The sequence below is a fragment of the Anomaloglossus baeobatrachus genome, chromosome 2 (genome assembly GCF_048569485.1).
Source record: "Anomaloglossus baeobatrachus isolate aAnoBae1 chromosome 2, aAnoBae1.hap1, whole genome shotgun sequence".
Lineage (NCBI taxonomy): Eukaryota > Metazoa > Chordata > Amphibia > Anura > Aromobatidae > Anomaloglossus > Anomaloglossus baeobatrachus.
The window spans coordinates 786,235,946-786,263,467 of NC_134354.1; the positions used below are offsets into that span (position 1 = coordinate 786,235,946).

General features: G+C 51.6%; 1 protein-coding gene across 1 annotated transcript in view; it reads right to left on the minus strand.

Annotated features, from left to right (window-relative positions):
* Positions 1–27,522, minus strand: part of C2CD3 (C2 domain containing 3 centriole elongation regulator) — a 155,134-nt gene that overhangs the window by 113,956 nt on the left and 13,656 nt on the right. Inside the window, exons 3-7 of the mRNA XM_075333991.1 lie at positions 12,466–12,623; positions 12,235–12,395; positions 11,892–12,082; positions 11,150–11,288; positions 10,007–10,159 (exon numbers count right to left, since the gene is read on the minus strand). Coding sequence (XP_075190106.1) covers positions 10,007–10,159; positions 11,150–11,288; positions 11,892–12,082; positions 12,235–12,395; positions 12,466–12,623 — 802 coding nt within the window. The remainder of the gene's footprint in view (positions 1–10,006; positions 10,160–11,149; positions 11,289–11,891; positions 12,083–12,234; positions 12,396–12,465; positions 12,624–27,522) is intronic.

Consider the following 27,522-nt stretch of genomic DNA (forward strand, 5'->3'; position numbering starts at 1 on the left):
GGTGACACTTTAGACATTTCTGGTCACTAACAAAATGGCTGTGCATTGTGTCCCTACATGTCATTCTCTGTTATCCTTTGTAAACACTCAGATTGGGAGGTGGAGGCGTGGCCTCACACACAGGAGAGCAGACTCCGCCCACTTTACTGCAGGCTGTAACGTGAGCTTTTTCCTACAGTGGGATTTCTGTAGGATTTCAGAAGCTGCTCCCCCTAGTGTTTAACAGTGGAAACAGTGGAAAATATTAAACTTTTTAATTTTTTTTTTTACATTTTGCTCAATTAAAAAAGAAGGGAATTTTGTTTACTTACCGTAAATTCCTTTTCTTCTAGCTCCAGTTGTGAGACCCAGACAGTGGGGTGTATAGCTACTGCCTCTGGAGGCCGCACAAAGAACTACACTTAAAAGTGTAAGGCCCCTCCCCTTCTGGCTATACACCCTCCCGTAGGAGTACGGATTCCTCAGTTTTAGTACCAAAGCAAGAAGGAGGAAAGCCAATAACAGTTTCAAAAACAAATTCAATCCGATAACAAGATCGGAGAACTTAAGAAACAACATGAACAACATGTGCACCCGAAAAACGAAACCCTAAGAACAAATAGGGCGGGTGCTGGGTCTCCCAATTGGAGCTAGAAGAAAAGGAATTTACGGTAAGTAAACAAAATTCCCTTCTTCTTTTTCGCTCCTAATTGGGAGACCCAGACAGTGGGACGTCCAAAAGCAGTCCCTGGGTGGGTAAAAAGATACCACATGAACGGGCTGTCAGACAGCCTCTTCCTACAGGTGGGCCACCGCCGCCTGAAGGACCTGTCTACCTAGGCTGGCATCTGCCGAAGCGTAGGTATGCACTTGATAGTGTTTGGTAAACGTGTGCAGACTCGACCAGGTAGCCGCCTGGCACACTTGCTGAGCCGTAGCCTGATGCCTCAATGCCCAGGATGCACCCACGGCTCTGGTAGAATGGGCCTTCAGTCCAGATGGAATCGGAAGCCCAGCAGAACGGTATGTGTGAAGAATTGGTTCCTTGATCCACCGCGCCAGGGTGGATTTGGAAGCTTGCGATCCCTTATGCTGACCAGCGACTAGGACAAAGAGCGCATCAGAACGGCGTAGAGACGCCGTGCGAGAAATGTAAATCCTGAGTGCTCTCACCAGGTCCAACAGATGTAAACCCTTTTCAAATTGGTGAACTGGATGCGGACACAAAGATGGCAAAGTGATATCCTGATTGAGATGAAAGGAAGAAACCACCTTGGGAGAAAACTCTGGAATTGGACGCAGTACTACCTTGTCTTGGTGAAACACCAGGAAGGGAGATTTGCAAGATAACGCCGCTAGCTCGGACACTCTTCGAAGAGACGTGACCGCCACAAGAAAAACTACCTTTTGTGAAAGCCGAGAAAGGGGAACCTCTTTCAAAGGCTCGAAAGGCGGCTTCTGGAGAGCAATGAGAACCTTGTTCAGATCCCAGGGTTCCAATGGCCGTCTGTAAGGAGGAACGATATGACAAACTCCTTGGAGAAACGTGCGTACTTTAGAAAGCCGTGCCAAGCGCTTCTGAAAGAATACGGATAGCGCGGAGACTTGACCCTTAAGCGAGCTAAGCGACAAACCTTTTTCCAACCCAGACTGCAGGAAGGAAAGAAAAATTGGCAATGCAAATGGCCAGGGAGAAAACCCTTGAGCCAAGCACCACGCTAAGAATATCTTCCACGTCCTGTGATAGATCTTAGCTGAGGATGGTTTTCTAGCCTGTCTCATTGTGGCAACAACTTTATGAGATAAACCTGAGGCCGCTAGGATCCAGGACTCAATGGCCACACAGTCAGGTTCAGGGCCGCAGAATTCAGATGGAAAAACGGCCCTTGAGACAGCAAATCTGGACGGTTTGGTAGTGTCCACGGTTGGCCTACCGTGAGATGCCACAGATCCGGGTACCACGACCTTCTTGGCCAATCTGGAGCGACGAGTATGGCTCGATGGCAGTCGGACTTGATTTTCCGGAGAACTCTGGGTAACAATGCTAGAGGTGGGAACACATAGGGGAGTCGGAATTGCGACCAATCCTGAACCAAGGCGTCTGCCGCCAGCGCTCGGTGATCGTGAGACCGTGCCATGAAAACTGGGACCTTGTTGTTGTGCCGTGACGCCATCAGATCGACGTCCGGCGTCCCCCAGCGGCAACAGATCTGCTGAAACACGTCCGGGTGAAGGGACCATTCTCCTGCGTCCATGCCCTGGCGACTGAGAAAGTCTGCTTCCCAGTTTTCCACGCCTGGGATGTGAACTGCGGATATGGTGGACGCTCTGCTTTCCACCCACGTCAAAATCCGCTGGACTTCTTGAAAAGCTTGGCGACTGCGTGTTCCCCCTTGGTGGTTGATGTACGCCACCGCCGTGGAATTGTCCGACTGAATCCGAATCTGCTTGCCTTCCAGCCATTGTTGGAAGGCTCGCAGGGCAAGATAGATTGCTCTGATTTCCAGAACATTGATCTGCAGGGTGGACTCTTCCTGAGTCCACGTCCCCTGAGCCCTGTGGTGGAGAAACACCGCTCCCCACCCTGATAGGCTCGCATCCGTCGTGACCACTGCCCAGGACGGGGGAAGGAACGACTTTCCCTGTGACAATGAGGTGGGGAGAAGCCACCAACGCAGAGAGTCCTTGGCAGTCTGAGAGAGGGAGACAGTCCTGTCGAGGGACGTCGATTTCCCATCCCATTGGCGTAGAATGTCCCATTGTAGAGGGCGCAGATGAAACTGCGCGAACGGGACTGCCTCCATTGCTGCTACCATCTTTCCTAGGAAATGCATGAGGCGCCTCAGTGAGTGCGACTGGCTCTGAAGGAGAGATTGCACTCCAGTCCGTAGCGAGCACTGCTTGTCCAGTGGAAGCCTCACTATCGCTGAGAGAGTATGAAACTCCATGCCAAGATAAGTCAGAGATTGGGTCGGGGTTAGATGAGACTTTGGAAAGTTGATAATCCACCCGAAACTCTGGAGAGTGTCTAGTGCCACCTTCAGACTGTGTTGGCATGCCTCTTGAGAGGGTGCCTTTATAAGCAGGTCGTCTAGATACGGGATGACCGAGTGACCCTGCGAGTGCAGAACAGCTACTACTGCTGCCATGACTTTGGTGAAGACCCGGGGGGCTGTTGCCAGACCGAAAGGTAACGCTACGAACTGTAGGTGTTCGTCGTGTATGACGAAGCGTAGGAAACGCTGATGCTCTGGTGCAATCGGCACGTGGAGATACGCATCTTTGATATCTATTCAGGAGCGCTCTGGAATGCCCGTTCAGTGTGTAATAAACTGCACATCATTCATGATCTCTTTACCTCCAGCAATCTATCCTTTCTAGGCATCACCGAAACATGGCTGACACCATCCAACTCTGCCTCCCCAGCTGCACTATGCTACGGTGGCCTGCACTTCTCCCACACTCCTCGCCCTGGCAATAGACAAGGTGGAGGAGTGGGCCTCCTTCTTTCTAACAACTACAACTTCACCATAATCCCACCTCTACCCTCCCTCGACCTGCCTTCCTTTGAAGTGCACTCTGTCCGAATCTATTCTCCCTCCAACCTCCAAGTGGCTGTCATATACAGACCCCCGGGCGCAACCACTGCCTTCCTCGACCACTTCTCTGCCTGGCTTCTACACTTTCTCTCTGCTGACATTCCCACCATCATCATGGGTGACTTCAACATCCCCACTGACACTCGCCAACAAGCTGCTTCCAAACTCCTCTCCCTTGCTTCGTCTTTTGGCTTAACTCAGTGGTCCACCTCTGCCACCCACAAAGATGGTAACACACTAGACCTCATCTTCACCCGCCTCTGTCCCCTTTCTGACTTCACAACTTCCCCCCTCCCCCTATCTGACCACCATCTTCTGACCTTTTCAGCCCTGTCCTCCTCACCTACCCCCCCTGTCCAGCACCTAGCACATCCCCGCAGAAACCTTGCACACCTCAACATGCACACCCTCGCCGACTCTATCCTCCCACTGTCCTCCATATCGTCCCTCCACGACACAGACAGCGCCACCACTTTCTACAACACCACCCTCACATCAGCCATTGATTCAGTCGCTCCCCTTGTGCATGGCAGAGTGAGACGAATCAATAGACAGCCCTGGCACAACAGCCTCACTAAAAAACTTAGGCAAAGGTCTAGGGCTGCAGAGCGGCGGTGGAAGAAAACGCACTCCCAGGAAGACTTCACCACATTCAAAAATGCAATTCACACATTTCGTTCAGTCCTCACCTCCGCTAAACACGATTACTTCAGAAACCTCATATCCTCTCTAACACACAACCCCAAACAGTTATTCAACACTTTCAACTCCCTCCTTCGCCCACCACTGCCCCCTCCAACCTCCCTCATTTCTGCAGAAGACTTTGCCACCTATTTCCAAGAAAAAATCGACCTAATAAGGCAAGTCTTCTCTGCTCAGCCACCACAACCCCTTCATGTAGCTGACCACTGCCCCTCCCCCATAAACTTCCTCCCCACCATCACCGAAGGAGAGCTTGCACGTCTGCTCTCAAAAGCGCACCTCACCACCTGCGCACTTGACCCCATGCCATCCCACCTCCTTCCCAACCTCACCACCATCCTTATTCCAGCCTTAACCCATCTCTTCAACCTATCTTTAACGACTGGAACCTTCCCCTCTGCCTTTAAACATGCAACAGTCACACCTATCCTAAAGAAACCTTCCCTCGATCCAACCTCTACTACCAGCTACCGCCCCATATCACTACTCCCACTTGCCTCAAAACTCCTGGAACAGCATGTCCATGCTGAACTTTCCTCCCACCTCTCCTCTAACGCTCTCTTTGACAACCTACAGTCCGGCTTCCGTCCACATCCTTCTACCGAAACTGCCCTGACTAAAATCACAAATGACTTACTGCCAAAGCTAACAAGCACTTCTCCATACTCCTACTTCTAGACCTGTCCTCAGCCTTCGATACCGTTGACCACTCCCTCCTATTACAGACCCTCTCTTCCCTTGGTGTCAGAGATCTTGCCCTCTCTTGGATCTCTTCATACCTCTCAAATCGCACTTTTAGTGTCTCCCACTCCCACACAACCTCTTCATCCCACCATCTCTCTGTTGGCGTCCCTCAAGGCTCTGTCCTAGGACCCCTACTTTTCTCTATCTACACATTTGGCCTGGGACAACTCATAAAGTCCCATGGCTTCCAATACCACCTATATGCCGACGACACCCAGATCTACCTCTCTGGCCCAGATGCCACATCTCTGCTGTCCAAAATCCCGAAATGTCTATCTGCTATATCCTCCTTCTTCTCCTCTCGCTTCCTAAAGCTCAATGTGGCCAAAACTGAACTAATCATCTTTCCTCCGTCTCACCTACACTCTCCACCTAATCTATCTATTACAATAAATAACACCACGCTCTCGCCAGTACCCAAAGTTCGCTGCCTCGGAGTGACCTTTGACTCTGCCTTATCCTTCATACCGCACATCCAATCCCTCACCACCTCCTGCCGTCTTCAACTCAAAAATATTTCCAGAATCCGCCCCTTCCTCAATTTGCAATCAACTAAAATGCTAGTGCATGCCCTCATAATCTCCCGCCTCGACTACTGTAACATCCTCCTCTGTGGCCTCCCTGCCAACACGCTTGCCCCTCTCCAGTCCATCCTTAACTCTGCTGCCCGACTTATCCACCTCTCTCCTCAATACCACCCCGCTTCTCCTCTCTGCATGTCCCTCCACTGGCTTCCAATCTTCCACCGTATCCAATTCAAACTTCTAACACTGACCTACAAAGCTGTGCATAATCTTTCCCCTCCGTACATCTCCGAACTACTCTCCCACTACACTCCAACACGTCACCTCCGGTCCTCCCAAGATCTCCTCCTCTCCTCCTCTCTCATTCGCTCCTCACACAACCGACTCCAAGACTTCTCCCGAGCATCCCCAGTCTCCTGGAACTCGCTGCCTCAACACGTCAGACTATCCCCTACCCTTGCAAACTTCAAACGGAACCTGAAAACGCACCTGTTCCGAAATGCCTACAATCTACAATGAACTCGCTGCCGCCCGACCACCGTGCGGAGCTGCCGCCTGACCTACACCCCACCTATTGTCTCCTCCCCATAATCCTATAGAATGTAAGCCCGCAAGGGTAGGGCCCTCTTCCCTCTGTACTAGTCTGTCTACTGTAACTTGTATACGTATTTTGTATGTAACCCCCTTCTCATGTACAGCACCATGGAATTAATGGTGCTCTATAAATAAATAATAATAAATAATAAAAATAATATTGATGCTAGAAAATCTCCTTGAGACATTGAGGCTATGACGGAGCGTAGGGATTCCATCCGGAACCTCCTGACTTTTACGTGTCTGTTGAGCAACTTTAAATCCAGGACGGGTCGATACGATCCGTCCTTTTTTGGGACCACAAACAGATTGGAGTAAAAACCGTGACCTTGTTCCTGAAGAGGGACGGAGGTCACCACTCCTTCCGCCTTTAGAGCGGCCACCGCCTGCAACAGAGCATCGGCTCGGTCTGGTGGTGGAGAAGTTCTGAAGAAACGAGTTGGCGGACGAGAACTGAACTCTATCCTGTACCCGTGAGACAGAATATCCCTCACCCAACGGTCTTTGACGCGTGACAGCCAAATGTCGCCAAAGTGGGAAAGCCTCCCACCGACCGCGGGTGTGGGAATCGGAGACCGCAAGTCAGGAGGACGCCGTCTTGGCAACGGTTCCTCCGGCTGTCCTTTTTGGGCGTGACTGAGACCTCCAAGAATCTGAGCGTCTCTGGTCTTTTTGAGTCTTTTTTGACGAGGCGAATTGGGACCTGCCCGGTCCTCGAAAGGACCGATAACCAGACTGACCCTTCCTCTGTTGGGGTTTGTTTTGTCTGTGTTGCGGTAAGGATGAGTCCTTACCCTTGGAGTGTTTGATGATTTCATCCAAACGCTCTCCAAACAATCGGTCACGAGAAAAAGGCAAATTGGTTAAGCACTTCTTGGAATGAGAATCTGCTTTCCAATGTCTCAACCACAGGGCCCTACGCAAAACAACGGAGTTGGCTGACGCCACTGCCGTGCGGCTTGTAGCGTCAAGAACAGCATTAATCGCGTACGACGCGAATGCCGTCATTTGCGAGGTCAATGGTGCTACCTGCGGGGCAAATGCACGTGTGACTGAGTCGACTCGCGCAAGCCCGGCTGAGATAGCTTGGAGTGCCCATACGGCCGCAAAAGAAGGCGCTAATGACGCTCCAATCGCTTCATAGATGGATTTCAGCCAGAGCTCCATCTGCCTGTCAGTGGCATCTTTAAGTGCCGCTCCATCTTCAACTGCAACCAAGGATCTAGCTGCAAGCCTGGAAATTGGAGGATCCACTTTTGGACACTGGGTCCAACCCTTGACCACCTCAGGGGGAAAAGGGTAGCGTGTATCTTTAAGCCGTTTAGGAAAACGCCTTTCAGGATAAGCGTGGGGTTTCTGGATTGCGTCTCTAAAGTCAGCGTGGTCCAGAAAAGTGCTTAATGTACGCTTAGGGTATCTGAAATGGATTCTCTCGTGCTGCGAAGCTGACTCCTCTACAAGAGGAGCTGGTGGGGAAATATTTAACATCTTATTGATGTTAAATATAAGATCATTAACTATGGCGTCACCATCTGGTGTATCTAGATTGAGAGCGGTCCCAGGATCAGAATCCTGATCAGTTACGTCCGCCTCATCACCCATAGATTCATCTCGCTGGGACCCTGACCATTGAGATGAATGTGAAGGCCCGTCATAGCGAGCCCGCTTAGGCTGCCCGGGGCCATCGTCCGAGTCAGAGTCTTCACCCTGAGGTGTATATGCCCGTCCCGGAGCTTGGAGCTGAGGGGGACCAGGGGGCAATGATTGCACAGTGTCCGTGGCCTGAAGTACAGGCCTAGCTCGCAATGTGTCAAGAATTTGTGACATAGTGAGAGACATTCTGTCAGCAAAAGCTGCAAACTCAGTTCCTGTCACCTGGACAGCATTCACAGGTGGTACACCCTGGGTCACGTCCAGCAGAGGTCCCGACTGTGCAAGCGCCGCAGGGGCCGAGCACTGCACACAATGGGGGTCCGTGGAGCCTGCCGGTAGAAAAGTCCCACATGCGGTGCAGGAAGCATATAATGTCTGTGCCTTGGCACCCTTGCGTTTTACGGACGACATGCTGCTGGCTCTCTGCAATGTGAGAGAGTCTATAGCCAAAGGGCGACCAGCGCTATGTAATACCAAGTATTTGTAGAAACAAAATACTAAGAATACTACTGGCACAAGAGGGGGTAAGCCCTGAGGGCTGCTTACCGCCCGCTGAATAGCGGGTAAGAGGCGCAGAATTCCTTGTCTGGGTCTCCCCGGCTCCCCTCTGCAGCTCAGCGTGTCAGCAGGAATGGCTGCCGGCGTCTGTGGAGAGGGGCGGTCCGTGGGAGTTCCCAAACAAAAGTGCGGGAAACAGTGTCCCCTCTGTGCCGATTGTGAGGGCTGGAGTATGTAAAAACGACTCCAGCCCTCGGCGCTGATGCACTGGCCAGCGTCCCGCCCCTCTCCTGACTGGCAGGTCTGGGGGCGGGAACGAACGGAAGCAGGCCGCAAAAGCCGGGGACTCGAGTTATCAGCGCGGCCGCCGTAAAAGCGCGGGCCGCGCTGAAGTCCCCGGCGCACCACAAGTGCCAGCCGCGCCGCAGTCCCAGCGGCCGGCGTGACCGATTCCCAGAAGTGGCCAGCGTCCCGCCCCTCTCCTGACTGGCAGGTCTGGGGGCGGGAACGAACGGAAGCAGGCCGCAAAAGCCGGGGACTCGAGTTATCAGCGCGGCCGCCGTAAAAGCGCGGGCCGCGCTGAAGTCCCCGGCGCACCACAAGTGCCAGCCGCGCCGCAGTCCCAGCGGCCGGCGCGACCGATTCCCAGAAGTGTGCCTGCTTCAGCGAAGCTGAATGAGGCCATGGCACAAGCGCCGTAGCGCTGATGTCCCCCGGCGCACTACAACACCCAGCATGCTGCGGTGTGAGCGCCAAATGCACGGGGACACAGAGTACCTTGAGGAAGCAGGGCCATGTCCCTGATGTACTCCGCTCCATCCAGCATCTTCTCCAGGGGCTGTAGATGGAGCACGGTCTCAGTGCCTGGAGACCAGTAAATCCCACTTCACCCAGAGCCCTGTAAAAAGGGATGGGGAAGGAATCAGCATGTGGGCTCCTGCCGCCGTACCCGCAATGGGTACCTCAACCTTACAAACACCTCCGACATACAGTGGGGTGAGAAGGGAGCATGCTGGGAGCCCTGTATGGGCCCTCTTTTCTTCCATCCGACATAGTCAGCAGCTGCTGCTGACTAAAAACAATGGAGCTATGCGTGCGTGTCTGACCTCCTGCGCACAAAGCTAAAACTGAGGAATCCGTACTCCTACGGGAGGGTGTATAGCCAGAAGGGGAGGGGCCTTACACTTTTAAGTGTAGTTCTTTGTGCGGCCTCCAGAGGCAGTAGCTATACACCCCACTGTCTGGGTCTCCCAATTAGGAGCGAAAAAGAAAGAAAATAATATTTAAACAAAACATTAAAATAATATTACTTTACATTTTTTCAGGTATTTAATTTTTTTTTTTTCTGACGATACAGTCCCTTTAAAGGACAGCTCATTAGTATACGTGTTCTGAACAGCCCTTAGGGCCAAGTATCCACAATGAGCATTTGGTTACTTTCAACGTTGCGGTATTTGCAGCAATTCACTAATTTGGGCAAATTGAAGACTCAGTGTGAACACTCCCCGGGGCTCTGTGCACATATTCAGTACTTTTTTTGCTGCAAAAACGAGTGTTGGCTGGAAAATTGCCACCGCCAGGACCGAGAACTGCTGATCGGCGAGGGTGCCGGACTCCAGGCGATCAGACATTGATGACCTATCCTAAGGATAAACCATCAGTGTAGAAGTAGTGGACGACCTCTTTGAGCCACTAATTAGCCCCGGCCCCTACCTGCCCAGGAGCAGCTCTATGGCCCGCGTCTCACTGGTCATCTCAGGAGCAGTGTCGTCCGCTGATGGTTGGATCAAACCATTGCTTGACAAGGATTTGTACACATTTAGGAGGTTTTGATCGATGTGTGATGTGAGTCTCTCCGGTGCGACCCTAGAGGTGGAGAGAAAAATCAAATTAAAAGGGGACTGCAGCCGGCCCGATAGGGGATGCATAGAGCCTTTCTCCTCCGCCCAATCTGATATACGGGGAGTGAGACGACCCTAATGGTCTGGAAGGTGGCAGCGGTGTAGTGTCCGGGGGTAGAGAGTGTGGACTATTAAACCTGCAGCCTCCGCATCTTTTCTACCTCCTGAGCAGCAGCGTATCTTCACACTTATGTCAAATATGCCAGAAAAAAAAAGGTTTCCCGGCCACAGCTGTGACGCTTTAAGGCTATGTGCGCACAGTGCGTTTTTCTCGGCATTTTTCGGGTGCGTTTTTGTGCTCAAAGCTGCATGACTTTGCTTCCCCAGCAAAGTCAATGAGTTTTCATTTTTGCTGTCCGCACACAACTTTTTTTTTAAGTTGCGTTTTTGAGCTAAAAAAAAAAAAAAAAAAGGGACATGTCAATTCATTTCTGCATTTTTCTGCGTTTTCCCCCCATGCAATGCATAGGAAAAACAAAGCAAAACACAGATCAAATACGCAGCAAAACGCAGCCAAAAACACGGTAAAAACGTATGCGTTTTTATCGGTGCGTTTTTTGAGCGTTTTTTGCCGTGGGTGCGTTTTTATGCGTTTTTGGAGGACAAAATCGCACAAAAACGCAGCGTCAAAAAAATGCTGTGTGCGCACATAGCCTTAAGGAAACTGAGGCATGTTTGCCCCTAGCAGTCCAGTGAACAGGAAGGTGTAATGTCACCTGACCACGTAGGGGTGAGTGATCGGCTGCAGCAGTCAAGTATCTGAAGAACGGGCCGACATCGGTCCAGTCCTGCAGCACAAGATTGTACTGAGGGTAATTGGGGCAAGTGAGGCTCAGTGCATTATTTCAGAGGCATCTCTGCACTCGATAAGAACATGTCACAGTACCATGATGGACCATTTATAGGGATCTGGTGCAATAACAGAAAATGACATATTCTCCTACAGGACAATCACCTGAGAGCTTGTAAACCGTAATGTCCTTCATCCAACACAGGGGGCAGCACTGAGTCTGCATTAGGCTCCGTCGGAGGGTCTAGTCGCAGCGCCGACTCAACCATGGCGTCTCGCAGTTTGCTGCCCTGATCCAATAGAGCTGAAAACCAGAAACAAGATATATAATGAGACACTTACTATAATAATGTATAAGAAGGAAACTGCGCCACCTCTCCCCACAGGATATCTCTGGTATTGCAGCAGTGCTCTATTGACGGGCGGCACGGTGGCTCAGTGGTTAGCACTGCAATCTTGTGGTGGCTCAGTGGTTAGCACTGCAGTCTTGTGGTGGCTCAGTGGTTAGCACTGCAGCCGTGCAGCGCTGGGGTCCTGGGTTCGAATCCCACCAAGGACACCATCTGCAAGGAGTTTGTATGTTCTCCCCGTGTTTGAGTGGGTTTTCTCCAGTTTCTTCCCACACTCCAAAGACATACAGGTAAGGACTTTAGATTGTGAGCCCCAATGGGGACAGTGTTCCTGATGTATGTAAAGCGCTGCGGAATATGTTAGCGCTATATAAAAATAAAGATTTGATTTTTGATTTGAATACAGACAGGCTGCAGTACCAAACACAACCTGTAGACAGAGATGTCGCACTGTCGGAAAAAATGTCCATTTTCTTCTATTCCCAAATGAGCCCTTTGAATATTTGTGTTTCCCTAGACATTCTATATAATCTTCCTGAGCATTATAAGTCTCCAACCTTTCAGCAAATCCTTGGCTGCGGGTTCAGCGGTGACCTTAGATTGATTAGCCGGACCCCTCTGTGTAATAGATATGACCGCCATCTTGTCCTTAGAGGGGACGTCGTGTGACATGTGAGCACCTTGTGATCCGTCGATCAAACCTTCATAGGGTTCTGTGTTTTCCTTGAAGTACAGGTGGTCTCTGCCCCTAGAAAGCAATAGGTGAAAGTCAATCATTTGCAGTGGTGATGGGATATCCCCCCTGAGCCGCATTGAGGACCACTACTATTGGGGGTCTCTGTTGAACCACTGCCTTCCCCAATGCTACTGGCCGCGAAGGTCTGAGTGAGTCCGAATCACCTGGGTGTGGAGACCCTGCTGCTCCCGGACCCCCTGTGATCTGCAGACAGGTTTCTGGGCTGTATCGTCTCCCCTTTAGGTGGGTGTCCTATATCCTGGCTCATATCCGGGATGATGATGGAGCTGCTGTCATCGTGCAGAGGCTCTAGAGCCACGGACACCTGAGAAGAGAGAAACCGCCATTACTGTGCGGCCGGCACACATTATTTACTGCGTGTAGCTTACAGTTACCTGTAGTTCCCCCAGTTTCTCGGATGTCGATGAGACCACCGGGAAGAAGCCGCCGAGCGGACGAGTTGAGGAGAGACGCGAGATGTTGCCGATCTGAGCGCGACCGATGGGCAGGTGGTCAAGATGGGTCAGAACCTCAAAAACGAGAGCCCCCATATCTGCAGGGAGGAAAACATAATTAACATGGAGAGTAGTCACTGCCTGGGGGATACTAATATGGGGGCTGCGCACGCTGGGGGTCTCCCTACCTCCCTATTCTACCTAAAAATATAAAATTACAATGGCCATTACATTATTCCAAATACCTCCATTTATATTTATTAGGTAGAATTTATGTTGGCTCTTCAGTGTGCGACTGGTCCCCCTTTTTTGTCATATATATATATATATATATATAATATATAAAATATATATAATATATATATATATATATATATATATATATATATATATATATATATATATAATATATATACACAGTACAGACCAAAAGTTTGGACACACCTCATTCAAAGAGTTTTCTTTATTTTCATGACTCTCAAAATTGCACATTCACATTGAAGGCATCAAAACTATGAATTACCACATGTGGAATGAAATACTTAACAAAAAAACCTGAAAATATGTCTTATATTCTAGGTTCTTCACAATAGCCACCTTTTGCTTTCATTACTGCTTTGCCTTCAATGTGAATCTACAATTTTCAGAGTCATGAAAATAAAGAAAGAAGGGAATTTTGTTTACTTACCGTAAATTCCTTTTCTTCTAGCTCCAATTGGGAGACCCAGACAATTGGGTGTATAGCTATGCCTCCGGAGGCCACACAAAGTATTACACTAAAAGTGTAACGCCCCTCCCCTTCTGCCTATACACCCCCCGTGCTCACGGGCTCCTCAGTTTTGGTGCAAAAGCAAGAAGGAGGAAAAAATTATAATTGGTTTAAAGTAACTTCAATCCGAAGGAATATCGGAGAACTGAAACCATTCAACATGAACAACATGTGTACACAAAAAACAGGGGCGGGTGCTGGGTCTCCCAATTGGAGCTAGAAGAAAAGGAATTTACGGTAAGTAAACAAAATTCCCTTCTTCTTTGTCGCTCCATTGGGAGACCCAGACAATTGGGACGTCCAAAAGCAGTCCCTGGGTGGGTAAATAATACCTCATAATAGAGCCGTAACCGGCTCCGTCCTACAGGTGGGCAACCGCCGCCTGAAGGACTCGCCTACCTAGGCTGGCATCTGCCGAAGCATAGGTATGCACCTGATAGTGTTTCGTGAAAGTGTGCAGGCTCGACTAGGTAGCCGCCTGACACCTGCTGAGCCGTAGCCTGGTGCCGCAAAGCCCAGGACGCTCCCACGGCCCTGGTAGAATGGGCCTTCAGCCCTGAGGGAACCGGAAGCCCGGAGGAACGATAAGCCTCGAGAATTGGTTCCTTGATCCACCGAGCCAGGGTTGATCTGGAAGCCTGTGACCCTTTACGCTGGCCAGCGACAAGGACAAAGAGTGCATCCGAGCGGCGCAGGGGCGCCGTACGAGAAATGTAGAATCTGAGTGCTCTCACCAGATCTAACAAGTGCAAATCCTTTTCACATTGGTGAACTGGATGAGGACAAAAAGAGGGTAAGGAGATATCCTGATTGAGATGAAAAGGGGATACCACCTTAGGGAGAAACTCCGGAACGGGACGCAGCACCACCTTGTCCTGGTGAAACACCAGGAAGGGAGCTTTGCATGACAGTGCTGCTAGCCCAGACACTCTCCGAAGCGAAGTGACTGCTACTAGGAAAACCACTTTCTGCGAAAGGTGTGAGAGAGAGATATCCATCATTGGCTCGAACGGTGGTTTCTGAAGAACCATCAGCACCCTGTTCAGATCCCAGGGTTCTAACGGACGCTTGTAAGGAGGTACGATGTGACAAACCCCCTGCAGGAACGTGCGAACCTGTGGAAGTCTGGCTAGGCGCTTCTGAAAAAAGACAGAGAGCGCAGAGACTTGTCCCTTAAGGGAGCCGAGCGACAAACCCTTTTCTAATCCGGATTGAAGGAAGGACAGAAAAGTGGGCAAGGTAAACGGCCAGGGAGAAACACCCTGAGCAGAGCACCACGACAGGAATATTTTCCACGTCCTGTGGTAGATCTTGGCGGACGTTGGTTTCCTAGCCTGTCTCATGGTGGCAATGACCTCTTGAGATAATCCTGAAGACGCTAGGATCCAGGACTCAATGGCCACACAGTCAGGTTGAGGGCCACAGAATTCAGATGGAAAAACGGCCCTTGTGACAGCAAGTCTGGTCGGTCTGGTAGTACCCACGGTTGGCCGACCGTGAGATGCCACAGATCCGGGTACCACGACCTCCTCGGCCAGTCTGGAGCGACGAGGATGGCGCAGCGGCAGTCGGCCCTGATCTTGCGTAACACTCTGGGCAACAGTGCCAGAGGAGGAAACACATAAGGGAGTTGAAACTGCGACCAATCCTGAACTAAGGCGTCTGCCGCCAGAGCTCTGTGATCTTGAGACCGTGCCATGAACGTCGGGACCTTGTTGTTGTGCCGGGACGCCATTAGGTCGACATCTGGCATGCCCCAGCGGCAACAGATCTCCTGAAACACGTCCGGGTGAAGGGACCATTCCCCTGCATCCATGCCCTGGCGACTGAGAAAGTCTGCTTCCCAGTTTTCTACGCCCGGGATGTGAACTGCGGATATGGTCGAGGCTGTGGCTTCCACCCACAGCAGAATCCGACGAACTTCCTGGAAGGCTTGCCGACTGCGTGTCCCGCCTTGGTGGTTGATGTATGCCACCGCTGTGGAGTTGTCCGACTGAATTCGGATCTGTTTGCCTTCCAGCCACGGCTGGAACGCTTTTAGGGCAAGATACACTGCCCTTATCTCCAGAACATTGATCTGAAGGGAGGACTCTGGCTGAGTCCAAGTCCCCTGAGCCCTGTGGTGGAGAAAGACCGCTCCCCACCCTGACAGGCTCGCGTCCGTCGTGACCACAGCCCAGGATGGGGGCAGGAAGGATTTCCCCTCCGACAGAGAAGTGGGAAGAAGCCACCACTGAAGGGAAGCTTTGGCTGCCCGAGAAAGGGAGACGTTCCTGTCGAGGGACGTCGACTTCCTGTCCCATTTGCGGAGAATGTCCCATTGAAGTGGGCGCAGATGAAACTGCGCAAAAGGAACTGCCTCCATTGCTGCCACCATCTTCCCTAGGAAGTGCATGAGGCGCCTCAGGGGGTGTGACTGACCATGAAGGAGAGATTGCACCCCTGTCTGTAGTGAACGCTGTTTGTTCAGCGGAAGCTTCACTATCGCTGAGAGAGTATGAAACTCCATGCCAAGATATGTCAGTGATTGGGCCGGTGTCAGATTTGACTTTGGAAAATTGATGATCCACCCGAAACTCTGGAGAGTTTCCAGAGCAATGTTCAGGCTGTGTTGGCATGCCCCTTGAGAGGGTGCCTTGACAAGTAGATCGTCTAAGTAAGGGATCACCGAGTGTCCCTGAGAGTGTAGGATTGCCACCACTGTTGCCATGACCTTGGTGAAGACCCGTGGGGCTGTTGCCAGGCCAAAAGGTAGTGCCACGAACTGAAGGTATTCGTCCCCTATGGCGAAGCGCAGGAAGCGCTGATGCTCTGGTGCAATCGGAACGTGGAGATAAGCATCTTTGATGTCTATTGATGCCAGGAAATCTCCTTGGGACAATGAGGCGATGACGGAGCGGAGCGATTCCATCCGGAACCGCCTGGTTTTCACGTGCTTGTTGAGCAGCTTTAGGTCCAGAACGGGACGGAAGGATCCGTCCTTTTTTGGCACCACGAACAAGTTGGAGTAAAAACCGTGACCCCGTTGCTGAAGAGGAACCGGGATCACCACTCCTTCCTCCTTCAGGGTGCCCACCGCCTGCATAAGAGCCTCGGCTCTGTCGGGGGGTGGAGATGTTCTGAAGAAACGAGTCGGAGGACGAGAGTTGAACTCTATCCTGTAACTGTGAGATAGAATGTCTCTCACCCATCGGTCTTTTACTTGTGGCAGCCAGGCGTCGCAAAAGCGGGAGAGCCTGCCACCGACCGAGGATGCGGTTTGAGGAGGCCGAAAGTCATGCGGAGGCCGCTTTGGGAGCGGTTCCTCCGGCGGTCTTCTTAGGACGTGACTTAGACCGCCATGCATCGGAGTTCCTCTGATCTTTCTGAGGCCTTTTGGACGAGGAAAATTGAGATCTGCCCGCGGTCCGAAAGGACCGAAACCTCGATTGTACCTTCCGTGGTTGAGGTCTGTTTGGTTTGGACTGGGGTAAGGATGAATCCTTTCCCTTGGATTGTTTAATGATTTCATCCAATCGCTCACCAAACAAGCGGTCGCCAGCCAATGGCAAACCGGTTAAGAACTTTTTGGAAGCAGAGTCTGCCTTCCATTCACGTAGCCACATGGCCCTGCGGAGTACCACCGAGTTGGCGGATGCCACCGCCGTACGGCTCGCAGAGTCCAGGATAGCATTAATGGCGTAGGACGCAAACGCCGACGCCTGATTGGTTAAGGACACCACTTGCGGGGCAGATGTACGTGTTACTGCATTAATCTGCGCCTGACAAGCTGAGATAGCTTGGAGTGCCCATACGGCAGCGAATGCTGGAGCAAACGACGCGCCTATAGCTTCATAGATGGATTTCAACCATAGTTCCATCTGTCAGTCAGTGGCATCTTTGAGTGAAGCCCCATCTTCCACTGCAACTATGGATCTAGCCGCCAGTCTGGAGATTGGAGGATCCACCTTGGGACACTGAGTCCAGCCCTTGACAACCTCGGGGGGGAAGGGATAACGTGTATCCTTAAGGCGCTTGGAAAAACGCTTGTCTGGACAGTCTCGGTTTTTCTGGATTGCCTCTCTGAAGTCAGAGTGATCCAGAAACATATTTAATGTACGCTTTAGAAACCTGAAACGGAATTTCTCCTGAGAAGCTGACTCCTCAATTGTAGGAGCTGGGGGAGAAATATCCAACACCTGATTGATGGTCGCTATAAGGTCATTCACTACTGCGTCACCTTCAGGCGTATCTAGGTTGAGAGCGGCTTCAGGATCAGAATCCTGATCTGATACCTCCGCTTCATCCTCCATAGAGTCCCCTTGTTGGGACCCTGAACAGTGTGATGAGGTGGAGGGAATTTCCCAGCGACCCCGCTTGGCCGGCCTGGGACTGCGGTCCGTGTCAGAGACCTCACCCTGGGACCTATGGGATACCCCAGGGGCACTTTGCTGTTCCAATTGAGGGGGACCAGGGGTCAAGGATTGGATAGAGCCTGGGGCCTGAATCACCGGTCTGGACTGCAAGGCTTCCAGTATTTTAGCAGACCATTTAGCCATAGTCTCAGACAGTTTGTCAGCAAAGGCTGCAAACTCCGTCCCTGTCACCTGGACAGTGGTAGCAGGTGGTTCCACCTGGGCCACCAGTGGCAGAGGCTCCGGCTGAGTAAGTGCCACAGGGGCCGAGCATTGCACACAACGAGGGTCAGTGGAACCTGCCGGTAGTACAGCTGTACATGAGGTACAAGTTGCAAAGTAAGCCTGTGCTTTGGCACCCTTGCTTTTTGCAGATGACATGTTGTCTCCTCTGAAACAACCAGGAGGGTATATAGCCAAAAATCAACAGAGCGACCGTACAGTGCAATGTATAGCCTATAAGCCTATATATATATATATATATACACTTCGGTACTCAGTGGGGCCAGCACCATAGGTGCTGCTTACCGACCGCTCAAAGCAGTTGTGTGGTCACCGGATTCCCTGCCTGGGTCTCCCCGTGTTGTCTCTCCTCTCCAGCGTCTGAATCGCTGACAGGAATGGCTGCCGGCGTTCTGTGGGGAGGAGGAGATCGTGGGCGTGCCCAAGAAGAAGGGAATTTTGTTTACTTACCGTAAATTCCTTTTCTTCTAGCTCCAATTGGGAGACCCAGACAGTGGGTGTATAGCTACTGCCTCTGGAGGCCGCACAAAGAACTACACTTAAAAGTGTAAGGCCCCTCCCCTTCTGGCTATACACCCTCCCGTAGGAGTACGGATTCCTCAGTTTTAGTACCAAAGCAAGAAGGAGGAAAGCCAATAACAGTTTCAAAAACAAATTCAATCCGATAACAAGATCGGAGAACTTAAGAAACAACATGAACAACATGTGCACCCGAAAAACGAAACCCTAAGAACAAATAGGGCGGGTGCTGGGTCTCCCAATTGGAGCTAGAAGAAAAGGAATTTACGGTAAGTAAACAAAATTCCCTTCTTCTTTTTCGCTCCTAATTGGGAGACCCAGACAGTGGGACGTCCAAAAGCAGTCCCTGGGTGGGTAAAAAGATACCACATGAACGGGCTGTCAGACAGCCTCTTCCTACAGGTGGGCCACCGCCGCCTGAAGGACCTGTCTACCTAGGCTGGCATCTGCCGAAGCGTAGGTATGCACTTGATAGTGTTTGGTAAACGTGTGCAGACTCGACCAGGTAGCCGCCTGGCACACTTGCTGAGCCGTAGCCTGATGCCGCAATGCCCAGGACGCACCCACGGCTCTGGTAGAATGGGCCTTCAGTCCAGATGGAATCGGAAGCCCAGCAGAACGGTATGTGTGAAGAATTGGTTCCTTGATCCACCGCGCCAGGGTGGATTTGGAAGCTTGCGATCCCTTATGCTGACCAGCGACTAGGACAAAGAGCGCATCAGAACGGCGTAGAGACGCCGTGCGAGAAATGTAAATCCTGAGTGCTCTCACCAGGTCCAACAGATGTAAACCCTTTTCAAATTGGTGAACTGGATGCGGACACAAAGATGGCAAAGTGATATCCTGATTGAGATGAAAGGAAGAAACCACCTTGGGAGAAAACTCTGGAATTGGACGCAGTACTACCTTGTCTTGGTGAAACACCAGGAAGGGAGATTTGCAAGATAACGCCGCTAGCTCGGACACTCTTCGAAGAGACGTGACCGCCACAAGAAAAACTACCTTTTGTGAAAGCCGAGAAAGGGGAACCTCTTTCAAAGGCTCGAAAGGCGGCTTCTGGAGAGCAATGAGAACCTTGTTCAGATCCCAGGGTTCCAATGGCCGTCTGTAAGGAGGAACGATATGACAAACTCCTTGGAGAAACGTGCGTACTTTAGAAAGCCGTGCCAAGCGCTTCTGAAAGAATACGGATAGCGCGGAGACTTGACCCTTAAGCGAGCTAAGCGACAAACCTTTTTCCAACCCAGACTGCAGGAAGGAAAGAAAAATTGGCAATGCAAATGGCCAGGGAGAAAACCCTTGAGCCAAGCACCACGCTAAGAATATCTTCCACGTCCTGTGATAGATCTTAGCTGAGGATGGTTTTCTAGCCTGTCTCATTGTGGCAACAACTTCATGAGATAAACCTGAGGCCGCTAGGATCCAGGACTCAATGGCCACACAGTCAGGTTCAGGGCCGCAGAATTCAGATGGAAAAACGGCCCTTGAGACAGCAAATCTGGACGGTTTGGTAGTGTCCACGGTTGGCCTACCGTGAGATGCAATAGATCCGGGTACCACGACCTTCTTGGCCAATCTGGAGCGACGAGTATGGCTCGATGGCAGTCGGACTTGATTTTCCGGAGAACTCTGGGTAACAATGCTAGAGGTGGGAACACATAGGGGAGTCGGAATTGCGACCAATCCTGAACCAAGGCGTCTGCCGCCAGCGCTCGGTGATCGTGAGACCGTGCCATGAAAACTGGGACCTTGTTGTTGTGCCGTGACGCCATCAGATCGACGTCCGGCATCCCCCAGCGGCAACAGATCTGCTGAAACACGTCCGGGTGAAGGGACCATTCTCCTGCGTCCATGCCCTGGCGACTGAGAAAGTCTGCTTCCCAGTTTTCCACGCCTGGGATGTGAACTGCGGATATGGTGGACGCTCTGCTTTCCACCCACGTCAAAATCCGCTGGACTTCTTGAAAAGCTTGGCGACTGCGTGTTCCCCCTTGGTGGTTGATGTACGCCACCGCCGTGGAATTGTCCGACTGAATCCGAATCTGCTTGCCTTCCAGCCATTGTTGGAAGGCTCGCAGGGCAAGATAGATTGCTCTGATTTCCAGAACATTGATCTGCAGGGTGGACTCTTCCTGAGTCCACGTCCCCTGAGCCCTGTGGTGGAGAAACACCGCTCCCCACCCTGATAGGCTCGCATCCGTCGTGACCACTGCCCAGGACGGGGGAAGGAACGACTTTCCCTGTGACAATGAGGTGGGGAGAAGCCACCAACGCAGAGAGTCCTTGGCAGTCTGAGAGAGGGAGACAGTCCTGTCGAGGGACGTCGATTTCCCATCCCATTGGCGTAGAATCTCCCATTGTAGAGGGCGCAGATGAAACTGCGCGAACGGGACTGCCTCTATTGCTGCTACCATCTTTCCTAGGAAATGCATGAGGCGCCTCAGTGAGTGCGACTGGCTCTGAAGGAGAGATTGCACTCCAGTCCGTAGCGAGCACTGCTTGTCCAGTGGAAGCCTCACTATCGCTGAGAGAGTATGAAACTCCATGCCAAGATAAGTCAGAGATTGGGTCGGGGTTAGATGAGACTTTGGAAAGTTGATAATCCACCCGAAACTCTGGAGAGTGTCTAGTGCCACCTTCAGACTGTGTTGGCATGCCTCTTGAGAGGGTGCCTTTATAAGCAGGTCGTCTAGATACGGGATGACCGAGTGACCCTGCGAGTGCAGAACAGCTACTACTGCTGCCATGACTTTGGTGAAGACCCGGGGGGCTGTTGCCAGACCGAAAGGTAACGCTACGAACTGTAGGTGTTCGTCGTGTATGACGAAGCGTAGGAAACGCTGATGCTCTGGTGCAATCGGCACGTGGAGATACGCATCTTTGATATCTATTGATGCTAGAAAATCTCCTTGAGACATTGAGGCTATGACGGAGCGTAGGGATTCCATCCGGAACCTCCTGACTTTTACGTGTCTGTTGAGCAACTTTAGATCCAGGACGGGTCGATACGATCCGTCCTTTTTTGGGACCACAAACAGATTGGAGTAAAAACCGTGACCTTGTTCCTGAAGAGGGACGGAGGTCACCACTCCTTCCGCCTTTAGAGCGGCCACCGCCTGCAACAGAGCATCGGCTCGGTCTGGTGGTGGAGAAGTTCTGAAGAAACGAGTTGGCGGACGAGAACTGAACTCTATCCTGTACCCGTGAGACAGAATATCCCTCACCCAACGGTCTTTGACACGTGACAGCCAAATGTCGCCAAAGTGGGAAAGCCTCCCACCGACCGCGGGTGTGGGAATCGGAGACCGCAAGTCAGGAGGACGCCGTCTTGGCAACGGTTCCTCCGGCTGTCCTTTTTGGGCGTGACTGAGACCTCCAAGAATCTGAGCGTCTCTGGTCTTTTTGAGTCTTTTTTGACGAGGCGAATTGGGACCTGCCCGGTCCTCGAAAGGACCGATAACCAGACTGACCCTTCCTCTGTTGGGGTTTGTTTTGTCTGTGTTGCGGTAAGGATGAGTCCTTACCTTTGGAGTGTTTGATGATTTCATCCAAACGCTCTCCAAACAATCGGTCACGAGAAAAAGGCAAATTGGTTAAGCACTTCTTGGAATGAGAATCTGCTTTCCAATGTCTCAACCACAGGGCCCTACGCAAAACAACGGAGTTGGCTGACGCCACTGCCGTGCGGCTTGTAGCGTCAAGAACAGCATTAATCGCGTACGACGCGAATGCCGCCATTTGCGAGGTCAATGGTGCTACCTGCGGGGCAAATGCACGTGTGACTGAGTCGACTCGCGCAAGCCCGGCTGAGATAGCTTGGAGTGCCCATACGGCCGCAAAAGAAGGCGCTAAAGACGCTCCAATCGCTTCATAGATGGATTTCAGCCAGAGCTCCATCTGCCTGTCAGTGGCATCTTTAAGTGCCGCTCCATCTTCAACTGCAACCAAGGATCTAGCTGCAAGCCTGGAAATTGGAGGATCCACTTTTGGACACTGGGTCCAACCCTTGACCACCTCAGGGGGAAAAGGGTAGCGTGTATCTTTAAGCCGTTTAGGAAAACGCCTTTCAGGATAAGCGTGGGGTTTCTGGATTGCGTCTCTAAAGTCAGCGTGGTCCAGAAAAGTGCTTAATGTACGCTTAGGGTATCTGAAATGGATTCTCTCGTGCTGCGAAGCTGACTCCTCTACAAGAGGAGCTGGTGGGGAAATATTTAACATCTTATTGATGTTAAATATAAGATCATTAACTATGGCGTCACCATCTGGTGTATCTAGATTGAGAGCGGTCCCAGGATCAGAATCCTGATCAGTTACGTCCGCCTCATCACCCATAGATTCATCTCGCTGGGATCCTGACCATTGAGATGAATGTGAAGGCCCGTCATAGCGAGCCCGCTTACGCTGCCCGGGGCCATCGTCCGAGTCAGAGTCTTCACCCTGAGGTGTATATGCCCGTCCCGGAGCTTGGAGCTGAGGGGGACCAGGGGGCAATGATTGCACAGTGTCCGTGGCCTGAAGTACAGGCCTAGCTCGCAATGTGTCAAGAATTTGTGACATAGTGAGAGACATTCTGTCAGCAAAAGCTGCAAACTCAGTTCCTGTCACCTGGACAGCATTCACAGGTGGTACACCCTGGGTCACGTCCAGCAGAGGTCCCGACTGTGCAAGCGCCGCAGGGGCCGAGCACTGCACACAATGGGGGTCCGTGGAGCCTGCCGGTAGAAAAGTCCCACATGCGGTGCAGGAAGCATATAATGTCTGTGCCTTGGCACCCTTGCGTTTTACGGACGACATGCTGCTGGCTCTCTGCAATGTGAGAGAGTCTAAAGCCAAAGGGGGACCAGCGCTATGTAATACCAAGTATTTGTAGAAACAAAATACTAAGAATACTACTGGCACAAGAGGGGGTGAGCCCTGAGGGCTGCTTACCGCCCGCTGAATAGCGGGTAAGAGGCGCAGAATTCCTTGTCTGGGTCTCCCCGGCTCCCCTCTGCAGCTCAGCGTGTCAGCAGGAATGGCTGCCGGCGTCTGTGGAGAGGGGCGGTCCGTGGGAGTTCCCAAACAAAAGTGCGGGAAACAGTGTCCCCTCTGTGCCTATTGTGAGGGCTGGAGTATGTAAAAACGACTCCAGCCCTCAGCGCTGATGCACTGGCCAGCGTCCCGCCCCTCTCCTGACTGGCAGGTCTGGGGGCGGGAACGAACGGAAGCAGGCCGCAAAAGCCGGGGACTCGAGTTATCAGCGCGGCCGCCGTAAAAGCGCGGGCCGCGCTGAAGTCCCCGGCGCTCCACAAGTGCCAGCCGCGCCGCAGTCCCAGCGGCCGGCGTGACCGTTCCCAGAAGTGGCCAGCGTCCCGCCCCTCTCCTGACTGGCAGGTCTGGGGGCGGGAACGAACGGAAGCAGGCCGCAAAAGCCGGGGACTCGAGTTATCAGCGCGGCCGCCGTAAAAGCGCGGGCCGCGCTGAAGTCCCCGGCGCACCACAAGTGCCAGCCGCGCCGCAGTCCCAGCGGCCGGCGCGACCGATTCCTATAAGTGTGCCTGCTTCAGCGAAGCTGAATGAGGCCATGGCACAAGCGCCGTAGCGCTGATGTCCCCCGGCGCACTACAACACCCAGCATGCTGCGGTGTGAGCGCCAAATGCACGGGGACACAGAGTACCTTGAGGAAGCAGGGCCATGTCCCTGATGTACTCCGCTCCATCCAGCATCTTCTCCAGGGGCTGTAGATGGAGCACGGTCTCAGTGCCTGGAGACCAGTAAATCCCACTTCACCCAGAGCCCTGTAAAAAGGGATGGGGAAGGAATCAGCATGTGGGCTCCTGCCGCCGTACCCGCAATGGGTACCTCAACCTTACAAACACCTCCGACATACAGTGGGGTGAGAAGGGAGCATGCTGGGAGCCCTATATGGGCCCTCTTTTCTTCCATCCGACATAGTCAGCAGCTGCTGCTGACTAAAAACAATGGAGCTATGCGTGCGTGTCTGACCTCCTGCGCACAAAGCTAAAACTGAGGAATCCGTACTCCTACGGGAGGGTGTATAGCCAGAAGGGGAGGGGCCTTACACTTTTAAGTGTAGTTCTTTGTGCGGCCTCCAGAGGCAGTAGCTATACACCCACTGTCTGGGTCTCCCAATTAGGAGCGAAAAAGAAAAGTGCGGGAATCCAGTGCCCCACTGTACTGAGTGAGGGGGGAGGAGGATACTAATGTATGCTCCAGCCCTCCGCTGACGATCCGTGCAGCGTCCCGCCCCTTCCCTGACTGGCAGGCTTGTGGGCGGGAATAAACGACACTAGGCCGCAGAAGCCGGGGACTAAAGTTAGAAGCGCGGCCGGCAATAAGCGCGGCCGCGCGGTAGTCCCCCGGCGCACAAACACACCCAGCAGTGCTGGAAAGTGTCTGGCACAAGCGCTCCATGTCCGGCGCACTAACACACCCAGCCGTGCTGGAAAGTGTCTGGCACAAGCGCTCCATGTCCGGCGCACTAACACACCCAGCAGTGCTGGAAAGTGTCTGGCACAGGCGCTGCATGTCCGGCGCAGTAACACACCCAGCCGTGCTGGAAAGTGTCTGGCACAAGCGCTCCATGTCCGGCGCACTAACACACCCAGCAGTGCTGTAATGTGTCTGGCACCAGCGCTCCAAGCGTGGTCCCCACGGGGACACAGAGTACCTCATAGTAGCAGGGCCTTGTCCCTGACGATACTCAGCTCCTATCCTGCAGATTCCCAGGGGCTGCGGAGGGAGCACGGTCCCGGTGCCTAGAGACCGATCCTGGATCCCACTTCACCCAGAGCCCTAAGGGATGGGGAAGGAAAACAGCATGTGGCTCCTGCCTGTGTACCCGCAATGGGTACCTCAACCTTAACAACACCGCCGACAAAGTGGGGTGAGAAGGGAGCATGCTGGGGGCCCTGTTATGGGCCCTCTTTTCTTCCATCCGACCTGGTCAGCAGCTGCTGCCGACCAAGCTGTGGAGCTATGCGTGGATGTCTGCCTCCTTCGCACAAAGCATAAAAACGGAGGAGCCCGTGAGCACGGGGGGTGTATAGGCAGAAGGGGAGGGGCTTTACACTTTTAGTGTAATACTTTGTGTGGCCTCTGGAGGCATAGCTATACACCCAATTGTCTGGGTCTCCCAATGGAGCGACAAAGAAACTCTTTGAATGAGGTGTGTCCATACTTTTGGTCTGTACTGTAATTATATAAATTAGACGCACACACACACACACAAATAAAACCCCTTTTCTCCCAGAAAACAATTTTTTTTTTTAAATATTCCCCTTTTTCAAACAATACCAATAAATGTGAAATGTAAAATAAAAACAAAAGTAACGTTTTTGGTAAAAAAAATAAATAAATAAAATATTAATCCCATACGCTCAAACAAAAAATGAATCATGGCATAATTGTTGTATTTTGGTCACATCATCTCCCGTGGAGTAAAAACAGATCAGAAAATCGTACGATAAATAATAATAATTGCGGCCGAACAAGGCAAGGTAAGAAAGTTGTCAGGCTGCGCCCGAGGGAGACGATACATTTTTTAATCAGTAAAGTAAATAAATGACCCCCGTTTAGTGCGGCAGTGATGGGTGATGCACCGGCCCGGAGGATTGTTCTTACTGCACGATGAACAACATCAATGGGAATCCCAGACATCAGCGGAGGAATTGCTTTTTCTCACAGTTTCATCTCATTTGGATTTTTCCCCGTATTTCAGTATATTTTATGGCGTCATTTTAAATGACAACTCGTCCCGCGATAATCGAGTCTCAGATGGCGATGGGGACGGAAAAATGAAGAAAAAAAAAAAAAAAAGTTCTCGCTCTTGGAAGAAGGGAAGGAAAAAATGGAAAAGCAAAAACGCAAATTAGTTGCAGAGGGAGAGGGTGCGCCATTCTTCCAGCAATCACAAAGCAGGAGGTGAGGAGCAGTGATCTGGCGGATAAGGCCTCGCTCACACTCACCTATAAACTGAATATGCATTGCCCTCGCACCACTGATATTCAATGAGGCAGAGCAGATCTGCGAGGCTTTGTTATCGGGCTGAGGAGAAAATGGCAGCATGTGGAGTATGGCCGCGTATATCAGACAAGACCCGCCAATGCAGGTCAATGGGTGCGAGAAATAAAACGGTCACCACATGGACCAGCTGTATGCCGTCAGATAGTAATGGAGAGGTGTCTATCACCCCCCTATTATTAACCCAGTAAGTAAAAAGAAAAAACACAGGTGACATGGAGTGCAGCGTGAGCCAGAAGTGGCTGCTGCTCAAAGTCTATGGAGCCTCAGAGCGAGGCTCCATAGACATCGATGGAAGAAGTGCTGGATTACGTCAGACCTGGTGTGGGGACTTTGCTTTCTAAGAAACTGGAGAGCGAGAGACAGTCTCTTGTTTTTGTTTCTCTCTTTTTATGTTTTCCAGGTTTCCATTTGTGGATACAGCTGATCTGCTGCATATATTTCTTTAAACAAATAAATTGATGAACCAGGGAAAGAGTTGGGGAGTGTTTTTTTTTTTTATTTCTTGTGTGTATTTTTCTCTTTACATTTGCTGGGTTAGTAATGGGGGTGTCTGATAGGCGCCTCTCTATTACTAACACCTGGGCTTGATGCTAGCTGTCAAATCACAGGTGATATCAACCCCAAAACTATTACCCCGATTGACACCTCGCCAGGGTAATTGTGAAGAGCCGGGTAAAGCGCCAGAATTGGAGAATCTAATGGATGTGCCACTTTTGGGGTGGCTGCGGGCTGCTATTTTTAGGCTGAGAAAGGGCCAAAAAAACATAGACTTTCCCAGCCTGAAAATACCAGTCCCCAGCTGTCTGCTTTACTTGCGCCGGTTATCAAAAATAGGGCGGCGCTCATTTTTCCATTTATTTAATTTATCAAGCCTAACCAGAGTAAACTGCACATGAAAGACACTAAAGGGAGGGGGGGTGAATAATATGTAGGGGGTTGTGACATTATATGTAAGAAGGATATCTGTCTAGGCATGCTTGTAGTATAGAAGACTGGTTAGTGGGTGTGAGCAGGGCTGTGGAGTCGGTAAGCCAAACCTTCGACTC